The sequence below is a fragment of the Ruditapes philippinarum genome, unplaced genomic scaffold, assembly GCF_026571515.1.
Source record: "Ruditapes philippinarum isolate M1 unplaced genomic scaffold, ASM2657151v2 ctg12329_1_1_1_1, whole genome shotgun sequence".
In the NCBI taxonomy this organism is placed as follows: domain Eukaryota; kingdom Metazoa; phylum Mollusca; class Bivalvia; order Venerida; family Veneridae; genus Ruditapes; species Ruditapes philippinarum.
Genome location: NW_026857394.1, coordinates 1 through 27,405, shown reverse-complemented (window position 1 = coordinate 27,405; position 27,405 = coordinate 1). Strand labels below are relative to the sequence as shown.

Genomic DNA, 27,405 nt, shown 5'->3' with positions numbered 1-27,405 from the left:
CAAAACTAAACTTAGGATTTTGGGTTAGACAGGATCCCTGTTGTAGAAGTTTAAACTAAATCTAACCCAACAAACCCCAAACATCTTAAAGGTTACCTAGGGTTAGGGTTAGAGTTAGGGTTAGGGTAGGGGGTTTTTATGATGCGACCTCCACCTTGTGCACCATTTCTTATATAATTATACGTTGTTTTAACTTTCAATTGGATTCATTGTGTTGAAAATATTTCTAATAATAAACACATGTTTAAATAGTTTAAAAATATATGTAAAAAATTGTAGAAACAGTGCAGAAAGTGCGGACCCATCCCGGTTGGTCCAGGCTGGGAATTATCCTGAAGATATTTAAAAATGCTTAAACATTAGAAGAGATGGGTTTCGAACATGAGATAAAAACATACATATTATGATTTTCGAGCAACTTTCTTTTGAGACGATTTAGGAAAGTGCGGACCAATCCAGGTCGGCACGGTCGATTTTTGCACCTCATGGGTTAGGGTTAGTGTAAAGATAAATACGAAATGCAACAACGGTTTATGCAACACTTTTTTCTGATTGGTCGGAATAATCAGGTGGGTTTTTTTCAATATGTATGCGCACTCTTCTAAATACACATTGAATGAGACATTGTCTTCTTTAAAATTGATTTGTTTGATGAACGCTAAAAAAATGTGTGTGTGTTATTTAAATGGTTTATTAAATTATTTATTACATGTGCCGAATGTAAATTGAAATTTTTATTTTATTTGGATATTTATAAATGATAAAAAGGATTTTGGCAAAAATTTTTATATGGGGTTTTCCCAAAAAATTTTTTAATGAATAGGACATTGTGCTTGTGTTAGATTTGTGTTAGCAGTCACTTTGGGGGTTTCGATGACTCGATGGATATGAGTTGATTGGGGGTTTTACTGATCATTGAAAAAAAATGTTTGCTAGTTATGAAATATAACCCTTGACCTGCGTTCATATTGTTTTTTTTTTGACACGTGCGGGGTTTAGGGGCAGTGAATTTTTTCAAAACCCCGGCGACAAAGAGTTGGTGGGGCCCCAAAGAACACCATCCTTTGCAAAGCTAATACCGGCTATAAGTCCGGGGGACCAGGTGCCCATGCTTTTCGATGAACAAAATAAAATTGTATTGAATTAGAGTATTCTTAAGCAGATGAAACTTACTTATGATTACCCCTCAGAATATAATAATTACTTAGATTACTCTGAATTATATGAATGTTACTCTTGATTACCCTCTTTACTAATATATGTTTATTCAACTGAGTATGAACCATATATTCCTTACTCTAGATTACCCAGTAAACTCAAAATTACACAGCTTATTCTGAAGCTGATTAAGCTTTTTTATGATTATCAGGCGTGGCACTGTCATTACTCAGATTAATCTGAAGGATATGAACCTTAATATTGTTTACCCACCTTACTCCTCTCTTTATTGAACTCATTATAATTCATATTTACCTTACTCTGGATTACCCAGTTAAACCTAAGCTTTCCAGGCTTTCTCTGAAGCAGATCAAGCTAATTCATGAATACTCACTTTAATCTAGCCATTACTCAGATTACTGTGAATGATAATTAGCTTATTCATAATTACCCAACTTAAGCCTATCGTTACTGAACTCATTCTAAACTAGATTTAGCTTACCTTAAATTACCCTTGTTTTCAGCTTGCCCAGCTTCTTTGAAGCACGTTACTGAGCTATTTCACAGATTACTTTAAATGATATTAATATTACTCCCTATTACCTAATTGCATTAATCTTTACTCAACTGATTCTGAAGGATGTTTGTGTTATTCTAAATCACAAAGTAAACTTTAAGCTTACCTAGCTTACTCTGAAGTAGATGAAGCTTACTTATGATAATATACCCTTTCTATAACCCTTACTCAGATTACTGGGAATGATACTAGGGTATTTCTATATTTTCCACCTTATTCCTATGATTATTGTGCTCAATTTGAACCATATTTCCCTTACTGTATACATGTATTATCCAGCTAATTTTTAGCTTACCTAGCATACACTGGAGCAGAAGTAACCTGCTAATTATTACCTTCCTTACTGAAGTAATTATTCAGAGTATGTTGAATAAGCTTAAAGTAAGCTGGGTAATGTGAAGTAAGGAGAATATTTATTTTTGTTTTGAGCCGCTACATTAGATTCTATTAGATTTAAGTGGTTAAGTATGTATGAAGTTTTTTTACATGGCTAGTTATCTTCTTTTCTTCAAAGCGGCCATCAGATTTTATTTTCTGTATGGTTTCAAAAAAGTATTTCAAAGATTTTGTCTTTGAATCGTGCATCATAAATAATGACTGTAAATCCTTCTTAAAAACAGCATCCAGGGATTGGGAAATGAATCGTATGCATAACTTATTAAGATATATCGCGCGAACCGATAGATTAGAGGTATCCACAGGTGTTCTGTGCGTTGATTGGTCACTACCCCCACCCCCATTTTTCCACTCTAGAGCCTTCCTACCTCTCCAAAACAATGCAAAATGCAGTATTTTTTATTTAAAACATGTTTACACATTAATTCAATTTGATGCCTTGCAAAAAATGATACATAAATAAGCAGTTGCAGTAAGCAGTAGCAATAGCAAAATTATAAAACGTGAAGTTGGCAGTAGCAGAAGCAAGAGCAAACTTATTAATTAAAAATAATAAATTATTGGCAGTAGCAGTAGCGCAGCAGTAGCAATAGCACAGCAGTAGCGCAAAAGTAGCAGTAGCACAGCAGTAGCAGTAACACAGCAATAGCAGTAGCAGTATCACAGCAGTAGCGCAGTAGTAGCAGTAGCACAGCAGTAGCAATAGCACTGCAGTAGGAGTAGTGTTGGCTTAGCATTAGCAGTTGCAATAGCGCAGCAGTAGCATAACAGCAGTACAGCAGTAGTAATAGGGGCAGCAGAAAAGGAGCAGTACCCAAAAGCATTTTTCGAAGCAGGGACAAAAGGGGCACAGCAGTACAGAAAACACAGCAGTATCATTTAGAAAAGGGAGTAGTAATAGCATTTTTGAAAAAAGAAATGCGTTTAATAAATCAAGTAACATTTTGGGCAATATATTTGCATCTTTTGTATGTTCAACATAAAACATGCTAAAAAGGAAAAATTTTTCCTCAAAAAATAAAATTCCTCTTAAAAATATCTGCTTTTTAGAAAAATCTTTAAAATTCAGAAATGGTTATATTTGAATATTTGAAGTTATTGTTTTGTGTTTGCCCATATAAATTTCATTTACATGTACATTGACCAAAAGTCAGTACTTTCCGATTTGCTGAAAAAATGAAACCCGATTCATAATACCAACCACAGAGAAAATCCTGAAAATAGCGAAATTTGTATGGCAAGTTAAGTACCTATGTCCAGATTCAATGTTGAATATGCTCGTTTAATAAAAAAAAAGAAATTTCATCCAGTTTAAAGTGAGAAAAAAAATATACATGTTCATCTATTGATTCTCCTACGTAGTGGTTATAAACTCCTAATAAGGATTTAATTTTTTATTTAACATTATGAAGTGTCACCAGGATGCTTCCGAAAAGATCGTGTACTTTCGTAAAGATGGCTGAATACTTCTTAATACTCCAGATAATCGATTTCATGAAAAGACATAACGTTATAATTTATTATTAAATGATAATAGATATCATTGTTTCTGTGTTCGAGTTGTTAATTCCTTATTAAGCTTTTAAACATCAAACGTAAGAGTTATAAAATCTAATACATAAAAATCATTAAGCCCTACGTAAGAGTTTTAAATCCCTAATTAGTTTTCATTTCCTATGTAGAGGTTTAAAAGTATAGATATACTTTTAAAAAACATGAAATTGTTTTACGTTTCCCGCACTTTTATAATGTTACGTCATTGTTACATTTGTTATGATTATATTATACATTACTATCTGAAGATATAAACAAGCATTGAAAGCGCTTACAAATATTAACGAAATTAACGTATAATATTTAAACGTTTCTCAAATACTGCATTTCAAAAAACCCAATATATAGCTAGATTTAGGCTTTACATATGTATGCTACTTTCAACCTTCTGTTCCTTTCTATTGGTAGTTCATATTTAAAATAAACAAATGATTTTCCTCTTTGTTTAATAATCATATAAGCTATTTCGATAGAGGAAACTATCAGTTTTGAATTCACAAGCAAGGAAGGACGCTTTTAATCATGAAAATTATGTCAAAAAGTCTTCGTGTGTCTTTACTATTTTCTAGTTTACTTTTTTTAATATTAAACCTAATTGGTATGCGTTTAGGATTTTATCCTGTTTGTAACGAACTATTACAAAGTAATTCAAAGCAGCACGGAACTGAGGAACGATACACGGTGACAGATGAAAGATATGAACATCTTGACATTCACTTGCCTTCAAAGTTACCATATAATCTTACAAATCCGGAAATAGAAAATCAGTCACATGGACAAACTCAGTTTATAGACAGGTTTTTAAAGAACATGGTAAATACATTCTCTTTTAAAAGTTGCCAAATCAATATGTCAATAATTTTGGCATTTTTTATTATTTTTAACTAAACTTTTATTGGATCGTTATACTTGCAGATATACTTTGCAGACAAGTTAAGCATAGAAGGATTTTTCATACGAGAAAGATTATATAGGATATGTGTAATCCCTTGTCATAAGGTGTGAATGAGCAATTATACTGATCTTACGTCTTCATGAAAGAATCATTGTTTGCAAAACTTTAATCATTTGTTTAAATGATTTAAATTATATTTCTTAAAAATAGTTTATGCTTTCATAAGTTATGTAAGAATGTTCAAGAGACATAATAAAATGTTTAACACATTGATTTTATACAAATAAAAACTAAAACCTTTATAATTCAAAGTTATTCAATTATATTGATAATTATCACATAAACAAAACATAATAAATAAGGGTAATATGATTGTGTGACAAATAATTCAAACTGTTTGATGTCTATGAATAAATGTTTTGTTTAATATAACAGAACAATTATTTTAAGATTTATAATTTAAGGTATTTGTTTTTTAATTGCTAAACTATTGAATAAGAACACTCAGTTATTAGGTTTATTAAAATTACATCTGTTGAAAATATGTTATTATGGATAAATAAAGTGACATTATGCTCATATTTTCATAGTCAAGTTGAGCTGAACTGACTATATATTTCATAAGATTGACTGTTAAAATGGTGATTGACTAACAGTTCATATTGGAAAATGTTTAAGATAAAATTCAAATCTGCCTAAAATATAAGACTGTCCCACTCTTTTTATAAAATGAACGTTAGATGTAAATTCTAATGGATATTTACGAAAAGTTTTATTTGAATCCATACGTTGTTTATTGTTTATGTTGAATAAATTTTTATGTCAAAAGGAATTATGGCAAAATGAAAACTTATTTTGACATTCACTTGTTCACTCATTTATATATACCCTTGGACGGGCATAGTGTCAATTTAAAGCTATTTCGATTGGTTTACAAACAAAATCACTTGGAATTATTTATTTATTGATCTTTTATCTTAATTTAGTGTATGAAAAAAATCAAATATTTCTTATATCTTAAATAATTAGTTCATTGCTATATTGTCTGCAGATAGAGAAATCACATTAAAATTGAACAGTTTATCTAAACTAAGCATGGAGTTAACATACTATACAAGAAAGACATAAAACAATTATTTCTAATAAAACATATATCAACATAAAATAAAAAGCACGAATATCAACATCGAAACACATGCATTTAAGAGGTTTTTGACATACAATAAAAAAATATAAGGTAATAAAAAATGTGTAAAACATTCCACATCTATTGTAATGCTTTATCTACAAAATTTAAAACGACGTCTATCTTAAATATTTTTACAGGTTTTGGCACAACATCTTATTATTTTTGGCCCTTTATTGGAAAACAAGTAAGTATATTTATCAGAATCTCGTATTTCAGAGAACAAACTACCATGCTCTATTGCATTAGAGTACAAATCTACTCTTAAATCTTCATTAACCTTACAATTGAACAAAACGTGTAATTCATTTTCAACTGAATTATCGTTACAAAAAGGACAAATTCTATGCTCTATGCTCAGACCCTCATAACGGCCAGTCTCTATACGAATCGGAACAACTCCTCGTCTAAATTGACAAAATGCTGACCGAGTAAGATAAAGATCAAATTATCATATACGAGGGCTGTCCAAAAAATTCGTGCACTGCAGTTATTGTCGTGAGAGTTCTTGATAAAAAAACATTAATTATATATCACTTGAAAGGGAGATCTGTCTCCAATGAGAAAACGAAAGAAAAATACGTGTAACCGGCATGTCGTGAAAACGAATCGTCATACAGTTACCTTGGTAACGTAATACCGGCGCACGACAAAAAATTGGGTTGGTTCATTACTTTGATGCATCACGGTATTCTTTAAACACTACATATAAAAGTTAAAATTCAGGGAAAAGTATGTGTACGTATTCCTAACGTCACTATAAAATATTACGTCATTTGCCCTATTGTAACGGTCGTAAACAAACATTTGTGTGAGGTCGTCAATACTGTAATTAAGTGAAAATGTCAGTCGCTAAACGTCTGGAAATACGGAAGATCATTATATTTTGTGCAAATATTGGTCAAACACCAACAGATACCTACACAGTACTTAAAAAGGCAAGCAGGGACAAGTTCAGTGTCACGAAGGCTGGTTTTCAAATGGCACAAACGCTCTGTAGAAGGGTGAGAGTGGGTAGACGATGACAACCGGTCAGGCAAACGTCCGTCCGTAATGCCGGACTATGTGACGGGGGTTGTTCAATATATTCGTTCACTGGTGGGATATTTTACATGTCCGTTGCATAAGAACAATAAAAACTACAAAATACTTTACATCAATCATTCCTCTTTTGACAGTAAAACAAATTATAACATAAAAAGCAAATGCCACTTTACAAGCAACAAACAATTAATGCAATTACAGTTATGAACTAAGCCAATGTTTTGCCGTGCGCCGGTATTACGTTACTAAGGTAACTTAATGACCATTCTTTTACACGACACGCCGGTTACCCGTATTTTTCTTTTGTTTTCTTATTTGAGACAGATTTCCCCTTCAAGTGATATATAATTCATTTCTTTTTATTAATAACTCTCACAACAATTACTGCAGTGCACGAATTTTTTGGACAGCCCTCGTATAAGGTGAGAGTATGGAAAATTTTACTTAAATTAATTATAGCTTATACATTTTTGTATGACCATTTATCTTGTGTATAATTAATGAAATTCAATGTTAGATGGTGTGAACCAATAAGTAATAAATGATCAGTATTTTGTTTGTTGTTATTTGAAAGTGTCAATACATGTTGTATATCTAATTTGATTATCTATGTGATATTTCTGTAGCAATATCTTTAATATCTTTAAAGACAATGACAATTACTATATAATACATTTATTATCCTATATTATTCATTACTTATTACTGTTATGTTCTCAGACTCATTTTTTTGTTATATTCTAATGTGTAGATTTTAAAATGTTATTTTTTGAAAAAACAATTGCTGATATCTTAAATTTAAGAAATATTGAAAAAAATTTGTAAAAATTAAATGTACATATTTATAAAATTGTAGGCAACATGATATTAAATCAGTTAAATCTAAATTACATTTAAGATTTTTTAATCGGAGCTTATATTTCATTATATCTCTATATTATCTATATTGTATACAAAGTGTTAGGCCTTCTTTATGTTTATTGTCTGTAGGTTCTTTGTGTATATTGTCTGAAAAATTCTTCCTCGAAAGTGATTAATATAAGTTGGAAGAACTTGTTTCGCAATCGAGCTTAAATAAATATGTTTAAACCAAAAATTCTTCTACGTTTTACTTCCCTGCGAAGAATGTCTGCATCATCTTTATACAATTTTAGATATATACACTATCTTTAACTCTGTAAATTAATGTAATGAATTGATATTAACTTGTCTGTATAATTCCTCTATGTTTAACTTGTCTGTAAAGTCAGTCTGTTAATTATACCGACGCACTTTTATCAATTTACAAAGTCTTGTAGTTTACATTTATATAAGAGTGTTGCATTTACTTAGTGTTATGTGGGGCGTCCGTGGCCGAGTGGTTAAGGTCGTTGACTTCAAACCACCTGCCCCTCACCGCTGTGGGTTCGAATCCCGACAGGGACTTTGGATTATTTCATGTGAGGAAGCTATCCAGCTAGCTTACGGAACGTCGGTGGTTCTACTCAGGTGTCCGTTTGTGCCTGAAATAATGCACGGAAGGACACCTGAGGTCTTCCTCCACCAGTAAAGCTGAAACGTCGCGATATGACATATACTGTGTCGATGTGACGTAAAATCCAATCAAACAAACAAAAAACTTAGTGTTATAGATTTATAAGATTTGCGTTAATTTCAATATTAATATAAGAATGATCTGTTCCCGTTATGCTCGTGTGTTTAGAGAAAAAGCTTGTTATATTAGACGGGTTTGATTTTCAGAAAAGACCCTCCGTTAAAGGTCTAACGGCATTTTTTAGTACAAACAGGTAGTCAATCGTTTTTACATAATTCGGGTACGCTGAATTCATTTTTTGCCCTACCGCTGCTGTACTTGAAGTCATTGACCTTCTAAAGGTCAAATCAAAATGGCCGCCATTGTCATTTACCATCTACTTAGAAAATGATTATTTCTGGTACATATCGTATCGTATGTCCGTTAATCTACTGGAATAAAGTTTCAATTACTTTTAGGAATAATAAGCTGATAATTATACATGCTTTACACATTGACTGCTATGCCGGCCATCTTTGATTTCAAAATGGACACTTTTTTTTTAAAAATTATGAGTAAAGTGATTTTAAACAAATGGATTCTTCTGTGGATGGATTCTAACCCTAAATAACCAAACAATTTTCATGATATCCCTGTTTGAAGATCAAGTAATAATATAAAGTACATTATTTCCCAATCCGTTATAGGTCGTATATTTATGCTTAACTATCTCAAAATCCATCCCTTAATGACAGAATACTAAAATGCACATCTTTTTTAAAGCAATTTCAAGTCTAACTTGAGGAGTTGAGCTTCAAACCTGGGTCTTTCTTATGACATTGTATCAATGTGCCACACATTAATGCAATTTATTTCAAAATCTATCCAAAAATGACATATATGGACGGGATTAAAAACGAACAGACAGGGACAAGCTATTACTGAGAGATTTGTAAAAATATCTGTTATCTTCATGTTTGTTTCTTACTCCAAAAGCAGCCTTTTGCCTCCCATAACCAATGATTCATCCTATAGGTCGGGGATATACGGAATTAATCTAAACGCCAAATTGTGATCGCAAATACCCCTAACTGACACAAGAGGATGCTCGGACAGATAGACAGACTGACAGACATTTGAGCAGGTCCCTCCTCAGGGCGATACAAATCCAATTAAAAACAAACATCGCAATACTTTTAAGAACATGCATTGTATTCTTTGAAGTATAAAAATAACATCTAAATGACAAAGTGAACGCAAATATGACTCTCATTTACGTTGTATTAGGGTATAAATTGTGACCTTTTTGCACCATAAAGTTTGTAGTTTTAATGGATGTTTTTTGAAGTCTGCGCTTGGAAGTCTTAATTAGTATCACTGCACTTCTAATGAAAGAAAACATGCCTAGTAAAATGCCTTCTTCTGCTTTTTTACTTTAATTATAATACAGTGTATTAAACTTAGGAAATTGTCAGCCATTTTGAAATCCAAGATGGCTGCCAAAATAAATTTTATTGTTTTTGCATCTATTCCTCTCATTCACACTTCAGCCGACTAAAATTAACAAATCCTTAAATTAGAATGCCAAAAAACATGTGTATATATCTCGACCATGAGAGAATTAAAGTAAAATTAAAAAATTTAATGGCTGCCATTTTGAAATTGATTTTTAAAGGTCGAGGACTAAACATTCAGCCGTGGTAGAGCAAAAAATGAATTCAGCGTACTCGAAATAGGTTAGTAAGCCCAACTACCTGCTTGTACTAAAAAATGCCGTTAGGATGAACATTTTCCCAAAATCAAACTAGTCTATATTGCATTAATATTTTATGTGTGTACTTATTTCGTTATCAAATATTTTAATTTGGATCGCAATTGTTAGCATTCAAAACAAAAGTTAACCGAGCTTAGGACAGAAAATACTTATCAAACAAGATAAAGACTCATTATTACCTTTGTTTTAAAGTTTTCCATTTGCATCAAATGTAATTGTCTTTTTTTTTTTTGCTTTTCAGACAAACGGGTTTTTTATTGAATCTGGGGCCTTTGATGGTGAATACTTGTCAAACAGTTTGTTTTTCGAACGTTTTCGAAATTGGACGGGACTTCTTGTTGAACCTAATCCATTTCAATTCAAGAGGTTGATGAATAAAAATAGGAAAGCATACGCTATCAATGCATGCCTTTCAGAGAAAAACTACTCTTCTGTTGTAAGTGTAAATTTTTGACTGAATATCTTAATCGTTTTATTTTGTTTTCTTTGCTCAAGAGTAAAAATGATAAAAACAAACCGTTGCTTACTTCTCATTGCCAGGTATATTAATAAAATTCGGGACATATAGTGACAGATCACAATTTATAATATTATTACCATGTTATTATGTTATAATCACAATGTATAATACATTGATGTTATTTATGTAATTTGAAATAATTTTGTATAATCTTCGTTTGTAGTAACATTATCTTCATTTTTCCAATGCTAAGTTGAGTTGAATTGACCATATATTTCAAAAGATTGAGTGTAATAATGATGATGAAGCAATATTTCATACTGGAAAATCTTTTAGATAAATAAAAGATATGCCTAAAATGTGAAAAGACTGGCCCTCACTAAATGAACGTTTCAGGTATATTGTGGTGGATATTAACAAACATTTCCTAAGACCATGAAAGTTAATTTTCGTTCATGCAAAGTATTTCATGAAACTAAAAGGAATTATGGCAAAATGTTAACTTATTTAATTCTCACTTGATCATTCACTGTATTCCATTTAATAGGCATAATGTCACTTTAATTACCCAGTTACTTATGATTATGTTATGAATGCAATAATATGAATATTTAATTCATAATCGTGATATATTACAAGGGGAAACAGATATACTAAAACTTGTTTATTTTTGAATGGGGAAACGGCCACGGCTCAATGAATACTAAATGGTTTTCTTATATAACAAGAGAGCAAAGAAAGCAGCTCTGGTTACAGATGTTAACTTTGTTCCTTTTATATTACAGTAACAACACAAAAGGGTTTTAGCGAATACTCAAAAAACATGCAAAATATTTTATTTAATTAGAAAAATATCCTAAACCAATACATCCTGCAATCAACTAAAATGATCTTTCATATACTTTCTAACTTCAACAAAAAATTATTTCACTATTTGGCAATACACTAACAAATCAGTGGCATTTACAACACCAAATCTGTTCTGCTCACAATGTTATATTTACCATGACATAGCCTGTTGTTACCTGTACACAAATTAAGTTCCCATCTAGGATAAATGAACCCAATCTTATCTAAATGGTCCAGAATTGGAATCAGTTATTTCGGGGTGATAAATGTAGCCACTAAGTAACGCAATAAACGTAATGGCTATACAACTATCAAGCTATGAGAAAAATAGATTTGAACAATATTTTCTTCATACTTTGAAGTACAGATTGCTGGTAAAATTGACACCAACCAACATCTCCAGTTAAACTAAAGTTATCGGAAGTTTATTTTCAACCTTAAGCCAACTTCGATCAAGGCCATTGAGAAGTTTACATTTAAATATTTTTCGGCTATATCTTCAACTTTATCTTGCAATGAAATGCGATTCCAGACACATTTTCGCTAACTGTTCTTAAAGCACTACCAATCAAATGTTGTTAGCAATAACACTAATCATTTGTTCCAATGGGTTGACCAAGTTAGTTACATTTAATGTCTCATACTAAAATGAATAAAAACCTTAAGGGCATTTGATTTGCTGTGTGAATATTGCTAGATAAATTGGAATCTAATAGTTTGTCTACCTCAACATAAATAGCAGTATCCGAAAGCTGGCTAGAACCAAAATGGCTTGTGCCAGACGGCGTAACCTGTTCCACTGCTTTTGAAATAGAGTCAGTTACAAAATCCTGACATATGTTCAGCTTTAATATGAACATAATTCTACATCTTTTAAGCAATTGGCGAAGCGGGTATATAACAAAAGATCTTGATGATCTATTTCAATAATGTTTTTCTTACACTGAAAATTGGGAAGCCAAATGTGAAAAGCTAGTGCTATAGAAACAAATTCTAAAATGACAGATCAGTCATAATTGGTTCAAGTGAGACACTTAGACCCCTTTACTTCTCGATCCATAAGGATAGATATTAACCCTTTCCCTCATGAGCATATTGTGAAAAATTACCGTTTTCATTGAAACGCCTCCTGATACAAGTTCAAACTGTTATGAAACTATGAAAAATGCTTCAATACTATGCACACTTGGAACAAATGTTGACTGGACCATTGAACGACACGCTTAGTCTTAAATTTACTGTTACCACAGCAACGAGGGGACATCTCAAAATTGCCAAAAATTTTGCGTTGATTTTTTCCATCAAAATTAATTTCAAAGTGCTGCAACTTCTCAATGAATTGAGATAGAGACAAAGGCTTTTCAGCGTTAGTTACACATTATCCTATAATCGACCTGGGTTCATTATTAGCCTCTCACAAAATTTTCTTATCGATCAGGGGGGGGGGCTACCGCCCCCTTCACCCCCCTCCAAACAGAAGGGGGCACATCCCCTATCTTGCAACTCCTTGATGCAACTTTTTGATAGGGGTGGCGCCGAAAAAGTGATCACCTTTTAAGCAACATTTCAAAAACGAAAAACAGTGTTTGGGGCCTAAATAGGGTAATTTTTTACTGTTTGAGGCCTAAAAAAAGGATGCCGAAAAGCCGTCAAAACACGTCTATATGAAATAAAGGGTTAAGATGACTCCTTGACTCTTAGACTTTCGATCCCTAGTGGGTAAGATATTTTGACTCCTACATGCATGTCTATTTAGAAGGCCAATATGATATTTTGAGTAATAATTTTAGGCAGATATCAGATTTTAATTATTTTCATTACACATTCCGACAAAACTTTAAAAAGGAAAAAGCAATAAATAACATTTTAGTCAGTTTAATGTTTTGTTACATAGCAGTGATAATATACATTGTATATATTTTTCAAAGCTGCGAAATAATTTATATTAAATTAGGTCCCAGACAAAAGTGAAGGAATTATAATAATTATGCGATATTTGTGCAGTGTTTATTTATGTCTACAATTTCTATAATTTGTAAAGGTTTAGTTTATATTTTACGTGTGAAACACATGTATTTTATTTTGGCGATGAATTTTGGTACGTGTCTACTTAATTAATGATATACATGGAATTAACTTGTCTGTAGTTCGAAGTTGCGACTATTTCATTTTCATGGCATGTGCATTAGGAAAAAGAAACCAAAATACCGATCGATCAATAATTAATTGGTTAAGATTTGTACATGTTCCGACTTAACGTATTTCGAGAATTATATTTAACATCAACATTGTGGTAACCCATATGTGGTATTGTAGTTGTATAGACTAAAAAAATGATAAAGTCTCACTTTTTATATTGTAATTTTAACATAATGAGTTAATTTTCAGAATCCTTGTTTTAAATTGTTTTCGTCTCATATTTCATATACGCATTCTTTTGATCACAATTTGAATGTAGTTTTTCATCAAAAGGCTTCAAAAGTAATATTTTTGTCAACAAACGTAATTTTAAATAGATCTTGAATTTCTTTAATATCTTAAGGTCAATATGCGTTTTTCTTAATCTCTTTATCTTAATTTTGTTGTGAATACGCATGCCAAAAACATTAGTCGCGTGTCCATGATGATAAAATGATTGATAATTAACAACTGTGGATAACACTCTGTTAATTATGAATTGGTGTTGTGCTAAATAAACAGTAGCTGCATTTCAAAATAATCGGGGATGGTAACATTACTAATAGCACATTTCGTTTGGTCATTTTATTACGTTTTCCAAATATTAATATTAAAATTTACATTAATTTTAGAAAAATGTCCAACTCATTAAAGAATATTCGTTTTACTAAGTATTACTTCTTTACTTGAGTCAGTTAATTTTTAACAACAATCAATTATTACTACAAGCTTTTGAAACCTGTACTTGAATGGTTCATGACCTTCTCTACACTCATGTGATGAAGCTATCCAACTGGCTGTGGCTCTACTCAGGTGCCCGTTCGTGCCTGAAATAATGCAAGGAAGGGCACCTGAGGTCTTTCTCCACCAGTAAAGCTGGAACGTCGCGATATGACCTATACTGTGTCGATGTGACGTAAAACCCAAAACAAAGAAACAAACAAAAACCCTTCTCGACACTCTTTGACGCGGTAAATATTGCTTTGTGTGTTTCTTGCATCATGACAGTGTTAATTTAAAGTTGTGCACACAGATATAATGTAAGAAAGTCGGTTTCAAAATCATCAACTATAGTATTCATTCCATGTATGACAATACAAACACATGTATTTTAATGAAAATGATGTATTCAAAGAACTAAAAAGTCTTATAAGTTCGGTAGAAAGAAACTAACAAGTGTACATAGACAACGACGACAGTATTTGCTTACAAGATGTGAACTACAAAACGACTTATAGAAATGCATTTAAATTAGAAATAAATTGTTATTACTGTAACTTATAGAAATATGTATATACATATACATACATAATACATTTTTGTTTTGTTTCTGTTCTTACATAAAATACTTGACTTGAAGAAGGATTAAAAATAACAAATAATAAAATAGATTAAACATATATCAATCAAACTTGTAAATAAACATAATTTTTATGAATTTATGTCTTTATGATCATTCTTTTTTTCTGAAGTAACGTCTTAATGTACCTACCTATAGAAAACGGGATCGAAATGTCCAGTAATTTTAAGGGGTCTAAGTGTCTTAGGGATCTAAGTATCACGGGTCGAGAAGTCTTAGTGGTAAATGTGTCTAGGGGTTGATAATTATGTCAAATGGGCGACGTGTCATTATTGTGACCTGTATTAGGCCATTGCATGAACACCCAATGCCTGTAAGATATTGCGGCACAACCTTAAGTTATTGTTGCCGAGCTGTTTGATAATGTTTTACAGAATTAGAGGACCAAACTAACTATTGGAAAATGCAAGACTTATCGAAAGCATCTATGAATTAAAGCTACATTTTAAATCCTCGTTGATTGAACAAATTAGTTGAGATAATGCTAATGTTTTGCTTTAAAATGTCACATGTAGCATTATGAAAATCTAATAAACCTCAAAGCGATTGAAATTCCTGTAACCTCTGTCTGTTTAATAAGAAGTATAGTAACTATAAAAGCTTTACTAGTTTTTCTGCCGCTATTCGAAGCTGCATTATAATTTTATTCAGCTCAGATCCTAAAAACAATAGAACTTAAGCTGGCTAGCTAAAGGTTCTCCCAAAGCCTTACAGATACTTACAAATACATTCATATGATTTATACAATCACTGGTTTCAGGCTTTTCCATAAAAATAAAATCATCTTAATAATAGACATTTATCAATAAAAAGTACTAGCAAGTAAAATCATCTGTATGGAAACATCCTAAATGTGTTTTCTATGTCAATCTTTCCAAGTAATTTATGACAACCTAGAAACTGAGGAAATCAATGACTTTATCAAGCGATGTGTACTTAACTTAGCACAATGTCTCATTTTTGCAACCATTTAAACTTGAACCCTTTGGAAAAGGCAAATTCTGAATTAACCCCATGATCTGCTCTTTTTTCGAACAAGGGGATAACCTTAAGTTTTTATATGCCTCTCTTAAAGGGCCAGCTATTCGCCCCGTTCTAACTTCTTTCAAAATCCCATTTAATTGTGACAAGAGGACTCTCTGTGTCCCTCATATTTAAGTTTAAAACCAAACATAAAACCAATGCTTAAAAGTTTATTATCTGCCTTTATTGGATATTGTATTAAAAATTGTGTAGAACGTTGTGATTAACTAGCGACTTTGCAATACCAAGGATAAATTATGTTGCTTCCATTTGCACTAGTTTCTTTATTGGGACATGACTTGCTATTACAAACGTTTGGTCTATTTATCTTCATTACTTGGCTAAGACAACATGCTACAGTGCAAACACAAATAAAGCATGCCACGTTGATGCAAACTTCTTTGAAATTAAAGTGTTGGTCAACCTTTTACCATAATAATGATGTGTTATGAGTGTGTTTGTGCCTTATCTGTTCATCATAAGGAAACCAACCTTTGCTTAAGACTTGCGAATCTGCAAAAAGAACATTGTACATGCATTTAAGAGACCCTGACTTTCATTAATGTATACAGAAGCATGAGTACAGAAAGCATCCCACAAAGAATAAATAGTAAATGATAATTTAGTCGCTTTCTCTTTAACTTGAATATTGTCATTTACTTCTACAATTTGCTTTTCATACGAGTCCTTTGTCGAGGTCAAGATTGTGTGTCACTCGACAAACTCCCAATTTATAATTTTGTTTTCGTCCCGTAACTCAAATGAACATCTAGATTGTCTTCTAAAGAGGGCTCGCCTTACACATTTTCTTCAATTTGATCAACCTTTTCTACAACTTGGTCTCCCTTCTAGTCAGGTAATTGATTTGCATTACAAGTAGCATTAGACTGTAATAAAATGACTAATGCTTCATCAGCTGAAGCCACATCCCTCCTGTTAACTCTAAGCATCTCTATAGGTTTGATGTTTGCTTAAAGTAAAGGTTCCCAATGATATTATTATAGCACGTTTTTCAAGGATACTCAAAATAAATGTGAAATGAAAATAGATACGATGTGAGATTAAAAAAACACATGCATTGTACTACATATGTAAATACATATAAAAGTGACGTAAAAATTGATCCGTCAGCAACTGTCAAGTTATTTTAAATCTATATGTTACAGAATAATTGACATTTTCAAAACGTTTGCTTACGGAAAGAAAAATTACAAATAAATCTACAGCGATCTGGAACCAAACAATGTAATAAGATATCAGATGCATTCCTGCTTAACAACAAATGTTTAATTCATCCATCATTTCCAAAATTTCATGATACATAAAAACTTAAAATGATTATTTTTATAAAAAAATCTACCTTGACCTTTTCTGTACAAGTTGGCGAACGGAAATGTAGTGCTATATTCCGGTACGATCATCATTCAATCCAGATGTACTCACCTTAGGAAGTGTTCAAACATTAAGGGCTTAAAAATATTATCTATATATCCCTTTTAAAAATATCCTTTGATGAACATAATAGTTCTACAACTATATTGTAACATTGGCACATAGTTAATATTCTTCCATATGGTGAAGTGAGCTTAAGATAAATGGAACCATTTATGAAGATATTCATTGCAATATGAATTAATCCAAAAATATACAAGGTTTAATAACCCTAACCTAATTTTGTTAATTTTTTATCAAAAAACAAACTTTATTTTTCAACTAAAATGTATTGTTTTTTTACAACAGAAAATAATTAAATGATTAGATTACTTGGATTATATTTTATTATTTTATTCAGGAAACATTCAACGTTGGAAATAAGGACTATCTCGGGGGGAGTGTTGTTCAAAAAGAAACACATAATCTTCTTCCCCAGCATATCCGAGTAAAGTGCCATCCCCTAATCTTAATATTGCAAGCAATAAACCGCTTTGAAGTAGATTATTTTAGCTTAGACATAGAAGGTGCCGAATATGGGGTTCTAAGTTTATTGCCTTGGGAAAGAATAAAAGTCAATATATTTTCAATAGAACACAATAAGTGGCCTGGTGGTAAATTGAACCTTATTAAATTCATGGAAAAACGAGGATACAAACTTTTAACTGAAATAAAACGTGTAGGTGTTGCTCCAGATTATATATTTAAGAAAACATCAGAAAATTTGCTATAATTGTTTAACAAATGCCACCTAAATGCGTTTAGTTTAATTTCTTTACCAGGTTGATTTGAATAGACCCTTTCTTCATAAAGTTGTTAAAAAACTTTTAAAAAGGGAATTTGTAGTGAAATCAACAAGCATTAATTTTGGAAGGACTAGTATAGAGTGCCTTGTCATTTATAGAAATAAAGCAGGATGAAAAGAGGTGATGGCACAAGAAACTGAAAGCAGATACGTCGCACACAGGGAAACCACACATCAAAACGCATGTGATTCCCTAATTTCGCTATCCTGATTGAGATCTATTCATAAAAATAACCTTTTTTTATCATTGTTATGTAATAAAATTGATAAATGACATTGTTCTTGTTCTTTATAAATGATAAAGGGATAGCAGCTAAACTGTTAGGAGATTAGAAGCAATTCGATCGTCTGTTTGAACCACATGATATTATTTTATTGTTAATTTAATTTCATTTTGAGTGAAAACAGTGTGAAAGCAATAATACTAATCGATTGTTCTTTTTTTTAATATAAAGAAATTTTCCAATAAGTAGTTTGATTAAATAACGAGAATTAGTATTTAAAAATTATGTGAGTTATTTTTTTGGGTAAGTGCTGGCGTATAGGGTTAGGGTTAGGGTATGGGCAAAAGTACGAAATGCGGTCTGAGAAGTGCGGTCGTTACTAAAAATAGAAGTTACATGATACATATACTTTTAATACGCACAGGCATATGACTTTTAAAAATTGTCATATGAATAAAATCACGTGTGTTTTAGTTGCGCACGCATTGTCATTCTTAGGGTATAGGCCTAGACTGGGGACATAACCCATGTCTCTTGCCTCGCCCACTTGTCAATTTATTGGCTGAGTAAGTCACGTGTTTATGAAAATATGTGTGCGCGCATCGTAATAGACTTTGTTCGATATAGTCACATGATGTTGTACATAGATTTGCGCCCGTATTCCCTGTTACCGCCATCATGTAATACTTTTTTCAACGTGATAAACAATTTTGTATTATTTTTTGGATAATTAAATACATGGTTAATGAATGAATGCGGTCTTTAGGGACAGTGAATTTTGAGTAAAACCTGGCGACAATGAGTTTGGTGGCGCCCAGTGATATCCCTTCTTTTGCAAAGCTAATATCGACTATAAGTCCGGGGGGACCAGGTGCCTTTGCTTTCCGATGACCAAAATAATATTTTATTGGATTAGAGTAAGAGTTAGTGGTAAGAATAAAATAGTTCAGCCTCATTTGAACTTTGTTCACCATTTTTTATCGTGGTTCAGCTTCGGTCAGCTTCCTCTTTCCCTCTTTTCACAGCTGAATCTATTTTGATATGTTACTGGGTTACAATATTCAAATTGAAATGAAGTTCAACCGAAACTAATCCAAAGCTGGTCCGATGCTTAACCAAAGAATTTAGCAAGCGGAAACCCGAGTTGAAATAATAAAAGCAATGCAAAAGCTGATCCGAAGCTGAACCGAAGGTGATATGAAGTGGAACCAATCTTGATTTGTCACTGAACCCGAACTGATATGATAGAAGTTAAACCGAACCTAATCCGATGCTGAACCGAAGCTGATCCGAAAGGTCAGGGTTAGGTTAGGGTTACGGCAAGGGGTTTGTACGATGCACCCTGCACCTTAAGATTATAGTTACCTTTTCTTATATAGAGTGAGGGTTATTGTTATCATTAATTGTCATATCATACTTCCCTAACTCTTTTATTAACCATGTTAAAATTAAGCTTACCCAGATAACTCTGAAGCAGATAAAATAGAGTGAAATAAGAATCCCTAAAGAAAGCACAACACTGCAAAATTGAAAATGTTGCAGGCCCGGTTTGATTGAGCCTATTCATGGACAATACTGTTAAGCGCAAACCTTCTCATGTTCAGCCACTTTGCTACAACCAGTACTATGATTACTCTAAATGATATGAAGCTTATCATTTATTAACCGCCTTACTCATTCAGAACCATATTTACCTTACTTTTGATTGTCATGATTTTTTAAGCGTGCTCTGCTCACTCAGAGGCACACCATTCTGAGTGATATTTACCTTTCTCTAGATTACCAAGGCAACTTTAGGTTTTCCGAGCATACTCCGAAGCAAATCAAGCTACATTACCCAAGCCATAAGTGTGAATGCTATTTAGCTTACTATTGATTATCCAACTTACTATTATCTTAACTCAACTAATTCTGAAGCATATTTACCTTGCTCTTAATGACCCAGATAACTTTAAGCTTACTCCGACTATTCAAAAGCAGATGAAGCTTACCCCTCTGAATATAACCAACCATTACTTAGATTACTCTGAATAATATGAATGTTACTCTTGATAACCCTCTTTACTAATAACGTTAAAGATGTTAAAATTACTCTCTATTACTTAATTACATCAATCTTTACTCAACTGATTCTGAAGGATGTTTGCGTTATTCTAAATCATAAAGTAAACTTTAAGCTTACTTAGCTTTCTCTTTAGTAGATGAAGCTTACTTATGAGAATAAACCTTTCTTCAATCCTTACTCAGGTTACTGGATATGATACTAGGGTATTTCTACATTTTCCACCTTACTCCTATGATAAGTGTGCTCATTTTGAACCATATTTCCCTTACTGTATATTATCAAGCTAATTTTAGCTTACCTTGCATACACTGGAGCAGAAGAAACCTGCTAATAATTACCTTCCTTACTTAAGTAATTATTCAGATTATTTTGGATAAGCTTAAAGTTACATTAAATAAATATGTAAAAATATTTTGCGGCCTAATAACCAAGCATTCTACTGTTTTATTAACCTTTCTAACAGTATTGTTGTAAATCTCATCAAATATTGTTCATAAATTACGATTTTAAACGGAAACCCCCACGGTAACACGTATACGAATTTTAACATGCAAATGAAGACTATAATCAGTTCATGTATGTGCTACGTCACAGTGTTATAGTTGCTATACAGAACACAGCAAATACGAGATTTTCATGTGCATACACACTTTAACCGTTTTACCTTCACGGTGCACTTGACATGGCGTTCAGGAAAGGGTAATCATCTCATAAAAATATTAAATTTGTATGAATACAACCGTTACAAAGCATAAATATACCTTTATATTAGGACTGCTACTTAAAACCATGTATGTTGATTTAATATTGATGTACGGGTGACCCGAAGGCGGAGTTTTCTCATGCAAATTCCGATTTCGCCACAATGAGGTCGCAGATGTTAATGCTTATAAAACTCATTTTGGTTGCCTTGTCACCATTATAAGATCTGGAGTCGATATGAAACCAAATTTACTAATGAAATGTCGCTTTTTCTGTTTTTAAGAAATTCATTTAATGTAGCTTTAAAGTAAGCTGGGTTATGTGAAGTAAGGAAAATATCTATTTTTGTTTTTTTAAGTTGCGCCACTACATTAGATTCTATTATATTCAAGTGGTTAAGTATATATGAAGTTTTTGTAATGATACATGGGTAGTTATCTTCTTTTCTTCAAAGCGGCCATCAGGTTTTATTTTCTGCATGGTTTCAAACTAAGTATTTCAATTATTTTGTCTTTGAAACGTGCATCATATGGCTGTAAATCCTTCTCCAAAACAGCATTCAGAGGGCTATTTAAAACATTTCAGCGTCGTTCGGTTGTAAAAATAGAAGATTGGGAAAAGAATAGTATGCATAACTTATTAAGATATATTGCGCGAACCGGTAGATTAGAGGTATCCACAGGTGTTCGGTTCCATTTTACCACTCTACAGCCTTCCTACCTCCCTAAAACAATGCAAGATGCAGTATTTTTTATTTGAAACATGTTTACATATTAATTCAATTCCATACCTTGCAAAAAAAGAATGTAAATGAAAAAAAAATTGCCTAGGATATACACGCATTTAAATTTGTACACACTACCAGGGATGGACGGACAGATATATATTTAAATGCATTTTTTATCTTAAAACACACATATATCCCAACAATATGTTGTATTGTTCATTAAAATATATAGATTAATATTAATAAGGCCAAGCCTCAAAACGAGGTCTCCAAAGAAATTTGAGTACATCAACGGCGGCTGCAAACTTTTTATTACACATTTTATGCTTTCAATACAATTTGAAATGCACACTTTCGGCAGCACAACTCACTTAATACAACCTCAGACAATATATATCATGTTTTATATGATATCTAAATTGAATCCTTCTTTCAAAGAACATAGATGTGAACCATAATAGGACAGAGATGAAAGTTGGGGCAACATGAAATTAGGCAAAGCTTTTGAACGGGGAAGTCGGTTAAAAAAATCGTTCGTTTTCATTTTACATTTCCTGTTTTGAATTTGCCATTTCGCATTTTAAGCACTGCTTCCTTTTATTTGGCTGCCCGGTCAAATATTTGTTCCCATACAAGTGCGCAGGACACAAGTCTGTTTTCGATCAAAATTCCTCGGCTTTTATCGTTATATTGTAAGTCAAAAAGGTGCGATGGTCTTTTTTGCAGTACTACTGGCAAACATTTTAATACCATCATTTGTCAGGTACCCTTAATTCTCTCTTGAGCTTGCTTTTGGCGTGATAATTAGGGTTCGAGTTAGGGTAAGGGATAAATACGAAATGCAACAACGGTTTATGCAACACTTTTCTGAATGGTCGGAATAGTCACGTGTTCTTTTCCAATATGTATGCACGCGCTTATAAATACAAAATGAATACAACAAAGTCTATTTGAAGTTGCTTTGTTTGACTGAGGCCAAAACAAAATGTGTGTATGTGTGCGTGCGTGCGTGTGTGTGTGTGTGCGCGCGTGTGTGTGTTTTATAAAAATGGTAGATTAAAATATTTATGAAACGTGCAGAATCTGACATTTTTATTTTTATTTGGATATTTATGAATGATAAATATGGATTTTGAACATTTCTGAATGACATTCCTAAAAAAGGTATTATAATTTGTTCGATTTGAGTTATGCATTGCAGTTCTTCGGAGGTGTGAGATGACGGCGATGGATGATGATGATTGATGGATGGTTGACTGATTCATTGAAAAAAACAAAACGTTCGAGTTTGTGTAATGAAATATGAAGCATTGACACTGCGTTTAATATTGCTTTTTTATGACAACGTGCGGTCTTTAGGGAAAGTGAAGTGTAAGCAAAACCTGGCTACAGTGAGTTGGGTGGCACCCAATGATACCCTTCCTATGAGAAGCTTATACCGGCTATAAGTTCGGGGAGACCAGATGCCTTTACATTCCGATCAACAAAGATAAGATTATATTGGATACGAAGCTGAACCGAAGCTAAACCAAATCTGATCAGATGCTGAACCAAAGATGATAGGAAGCTGAATTGATCCTGATTTGTGGCTGAACCCGAGCTGAAATGATGAAAGCTGAACTAAAACTGACTTGAAGCTGAACTGAAGCTGATTCGAAGCTGAACCGAAGGTGATTCAAGCTGAACTTATCTTGATTTGTAACTGAACCCGAGCTAATATGATAGGGTTAGGGTAAGGGTTAGGGTAAGGAATAGGAATAGACCATATTATGAAGACTGAACATCGATTTTTGAACAATTTTATCATTGCTCCGCCAACGTGTCAAAAAATGTGACATTACGTTTGTTAAAAGTACATATCTTTATACACATTACCACGGATAGACGGACAGATATATATTTCAATGCATATTTATTTCTTAAAGGACTGATAAAGTCCTACAATTTGGTGCATTATTTCTAAAATATATAACATTTTAACGTCATAATTATAGTTAAATATGATGAACAGCGATTTTTTAAGCCGAGCAGGATTTTGTCAAAAACATATATTCTTGTACACACCATCACATACAGACGGACAAATATATATTTAAATGCATTTTTGTCTTAAATTACTGATCCGGACCTACAATATGGTGTATTATTAATGAGAATATATTAATCATTAAGTAATAAACAAGATATGTTTGTAAAACATGTATGGCCCCGATAGGCAGCCAATTAGTCAAGTGATCAGGTTATTATGCATGACTTCTGACCCAGTGAACAAAAAATCAATAAGGGTTATCTTTTGGTCATGACTAGTCACAAGGTAATACTTATTGTGTCCCATAGGTTGTGTGCAGCAATTTAAGTTATTTCAAATCTTACCAAATAAAATATGCATACATTTTATAAATCATGTAGGCCTCATTAATGACAGCCAAGTTGTTATATTACATCAGACCTTCAAATGTGTATACCAAAAGCATTTTACGTTTAATATAAAAATATCAACCAAGGCAACTTGACTTGTTGAATTATTGGTCAGAAACCAATAGAGTACAAGGTCAGTTTGACGCTGACCGCTTGACCCCAAAATCAATAAGGGTCATCTACTGGTCATGACCAATCATCATATAAAGTTTGAAGGTCCAAGGCCTAAGTGTTCTTTAGTTATTGATCGGAAAGCATTTTTACTTACAAGGTGAATGTAACCTTGACCTTTGACCCCAAAATCCATAGGGGTCATCTACTGGTCATGGCCAATCATCATATAAACTTTGAAGTTCCTAGGCCTAAGCCTCCTTTAGGTATAGAGTGGAAACTGTTTTTAACTTCAAGTAAATGTGACCTTGACCTTTAACCCTTGACCCCAAAATCAATAGAGTTCATCTGCTGGTCATGACCAATCATCAACCAAGTTTGAGTTCCTAGGCGTAAGCCTGCTTAAGTTATTGATCGGAAATCGTTTTTACCTATTAGGTCAATGTGACCTTGACCTTTGACCCCAAATTGAATAAGGGTCATTTTCTGGTCATGACCAATCAGCATACCAAGTTTGAAATTCCTAGGCCTAAGCGTTCTTTAGTTATTGATCGAAAACCGTTTTTACCTACAAGGTCAATGTGACCTTCACCTTTGACCCCAAAATCAATAGGGGTCATCTACTGGTCATGACCAATCAACATACCAAGTTTAAAGTTCCAAAGCCAAAGCGTTCTTTACTTATTGATCGGAATTCGTTTTTACCTACAAGGTCTTGGTGACTTTGACCTTTGACCCCAAAATCAATAGGGGTCATCTACTGGTCATGACCAATCACCATTAAAAATTTGAAGTTCCTTGGCCTAAGCGTTCTTAAGTTATTGATAGGAAAGTGTTTTTACCTACAAGGTCAATGTGACCTTTGACCCCTTGACCTCAAAATCAACAGGGTCCATCTAGTGGTCATGACCAATCACCAAATCAAGTTTGAAGTTCTTTGGCCTAAGCGTTCTTAAATCATTGATCGGAAACCGTTTTTACCAACAATGTCAATGTGACCCTGACTTTTGACCCATTTACCTGAAAATCAATAGGGTCATGAACTTTTCATGACAAATCACCATACTAAGTTTGAAGTTCTTAGGCCTTAGCGTTCTTTAGTTATTGATCGGAAACCGTTTTTACCTACAAGGTCGATGTGACGTTGACGTTGGCCTATGACCCCTTGACCCCAAAATCAAAAGAGGGCATCTACTGGCCATAACAAACCACCATACCAAGATTGAAGTTTCTAGGCTAAAGCGTTCTTTAGTTATTGATCGAAAACCGTTTTACCTACAAGGTCTATGTGACCTTGACCTTTGACTTATTGACTCCAAAATCAATAGGGCTCATCTTCTGGTCATGACCAATCACCATACAAAGTTTAAAGTTCCTAGGCCTAAGCCTTCTTCAGTTGTTGATCGTAAACCATATTTACTTACAATGTCAATGTGTCCTTGACCTTTAACCCCTTTACCCTAGGGTTAGCGTTAGGGTTAGGGTTAGGAATGCAGTCAAATACGAAGATTGATCATTGAACAAAATGGCGGCCATTGATCAAACGTTTTGATTTGTTCATTTTGTCACGTGGATTTTACTTAAATGTATTTGTTGATAAAGATGTTGTGGTTGTTGATTGATCGTACTAATTTTTATTGTGACCAATGATGTTGAAATAATATTGTGTATGTTTTAAAAAATCTTAAAAGAAATGGTTCAAGGTTTTGTTGTTTATCTTTTCTTGTTACTAAAAATAGATTCCTTTTTTCTGATTTCCCGCGGAAAATGCCACGTGGTTAGATATATATTCAGTTTGATAAGATCATTTGAAGTTTCCAAGATGGAGACTATTTGTGGCGTTATTTTGGTCAGTGTTGTTGAGCGTGGCATATAAAATGGGATTTTTATATTATAATTATAATTTGATTGTTAATTTATGAGAAGAATGCACTTTAACTTATATGCTGTTTTGTTTGAAATATTTTCCATATTGCCAAAATAAGAAAAAAATAATTAAAAATAGAAAACATTGAATGAGAACTCGGAGAAAAATTTATGCAGATTAGAAAGAGGAATGTTTTAGTGATGATGTTTGTTATGGTGCAGAGTCAATCGGGTCGGCTGTACCTACTATGCAATTATGTCTAAAATTTGCAAGGAAAGGTCTGGACTCATGTGGAATAAAATATAAAAAAGTAGTGGGAAGTGAAACATAAACTCCAATTTATGGAGCATATACATAAAGAAAATAAGAGGTCGGAGTCATTTGACCTGGTTCGAGCCCTATGATTCACCTCCCAAACAAACCTTTACTCCTATGCAAACTCTTACTCCTAACTCGTATGCTTACTTTTTGTTAACCAACCTTACTTTTATGATTATTAACGTCACTCTGATAGATGTTTATGTTATTCATGTTCACCCAGGTAGGATATTTTGCCTCATCTTTACCACCAGGTACCTCTTAGCTTACCCAGATTAGTCTGAAACAAATCAAGCTTACTTTGACTACTCCGTTTACACGTGTGTTTACGCAAGTGATTAGGGTTAGGGTTAGGGTTAGGGTATAGGGGAAAACCGACAGATGTCACCCCCCAAGATGTCACCCCTTATGATGGAAAATGAATTTGAAATTGAAATTTTTAAGCTTAAAATATTGTGTTGCAATTTCTATGTAATATTTCAAAAAGTTGTGGCAAGTTTGGTGATAAAGTTGTCAATATATTTGTTGAAAAAAAATAAGTTAACTATAATGTTTAAAATACTTTCTTTTATTAAATGATTTTTGAGTAAATGCTCATTATCTCCGAGAATAAATGTTGGTTAGTAAAAAGTTTAATCTTGAAATATGATCATTTCCTCATGTAGTAACTTCTCCATTATTGTTATAGTTAACTGTGGGAGTAAACGATCGTTAACTCCGAAAGTAAATCTCGGTTAGTGTAAGAAGTGGTATCTTATACAAGTAAATCT

The 27,405-nt window shown here is 32.8% G+C and overlaps 1 protein-coding gene across 1 annotated transcript; it reads left to right on the top strand.

The window, feature by feature from the left end:
• The first annotated feature begins 4,126 nt into the window (after window positions 1–4,126).
• LOC132749591 (protein Star-like) lies at window positions 4,127–18,292 on the top strand. The gene is made up of 3 exons (XM_060739410.1): window positions 4,127–4,498; window positions 10,339–10,533; window positions 17,760–18,292. Exons 1-3 carry the CDS (start codon window positions 4,208–4,210, stop codon window positions 18,129–18,131), a joined length of 858 nt encoding a protein of 285 aa, XP_060595393.1. The 5' UTR covers window positions 4,127–4,207; the 3' UTR covers window positions 18,132–18,292.
• Window positions 18,293–27,405: the final 9,113 nt, after the last annotated feature.

Excerpts from the sequence above, each read along its gene's own strand:
- LOC132749591 (XM_060739410.1), top strand. The coding sequence starts at position 4,208 with ATGAAAATTATGTCAAAAAGTCTTCGTGTGTCTTTACTATTTTCTAGT. Across the intron at positions 4,499-10,338 it reads ACAGGTTTTTAAAGAACATG|ACAAACGGGTTTTTTATTGA; the intron begins GTAAATACATTC and ends TTTGCTTTTCAG. Across the intron at positions 10,534-17,759 it reads AGAAAAACTACTCTTCTGTT|GAAACATTCAACGTTGGAAA; the intron begins GTAAGTGTAAAT and ends TATTTTATTCAG.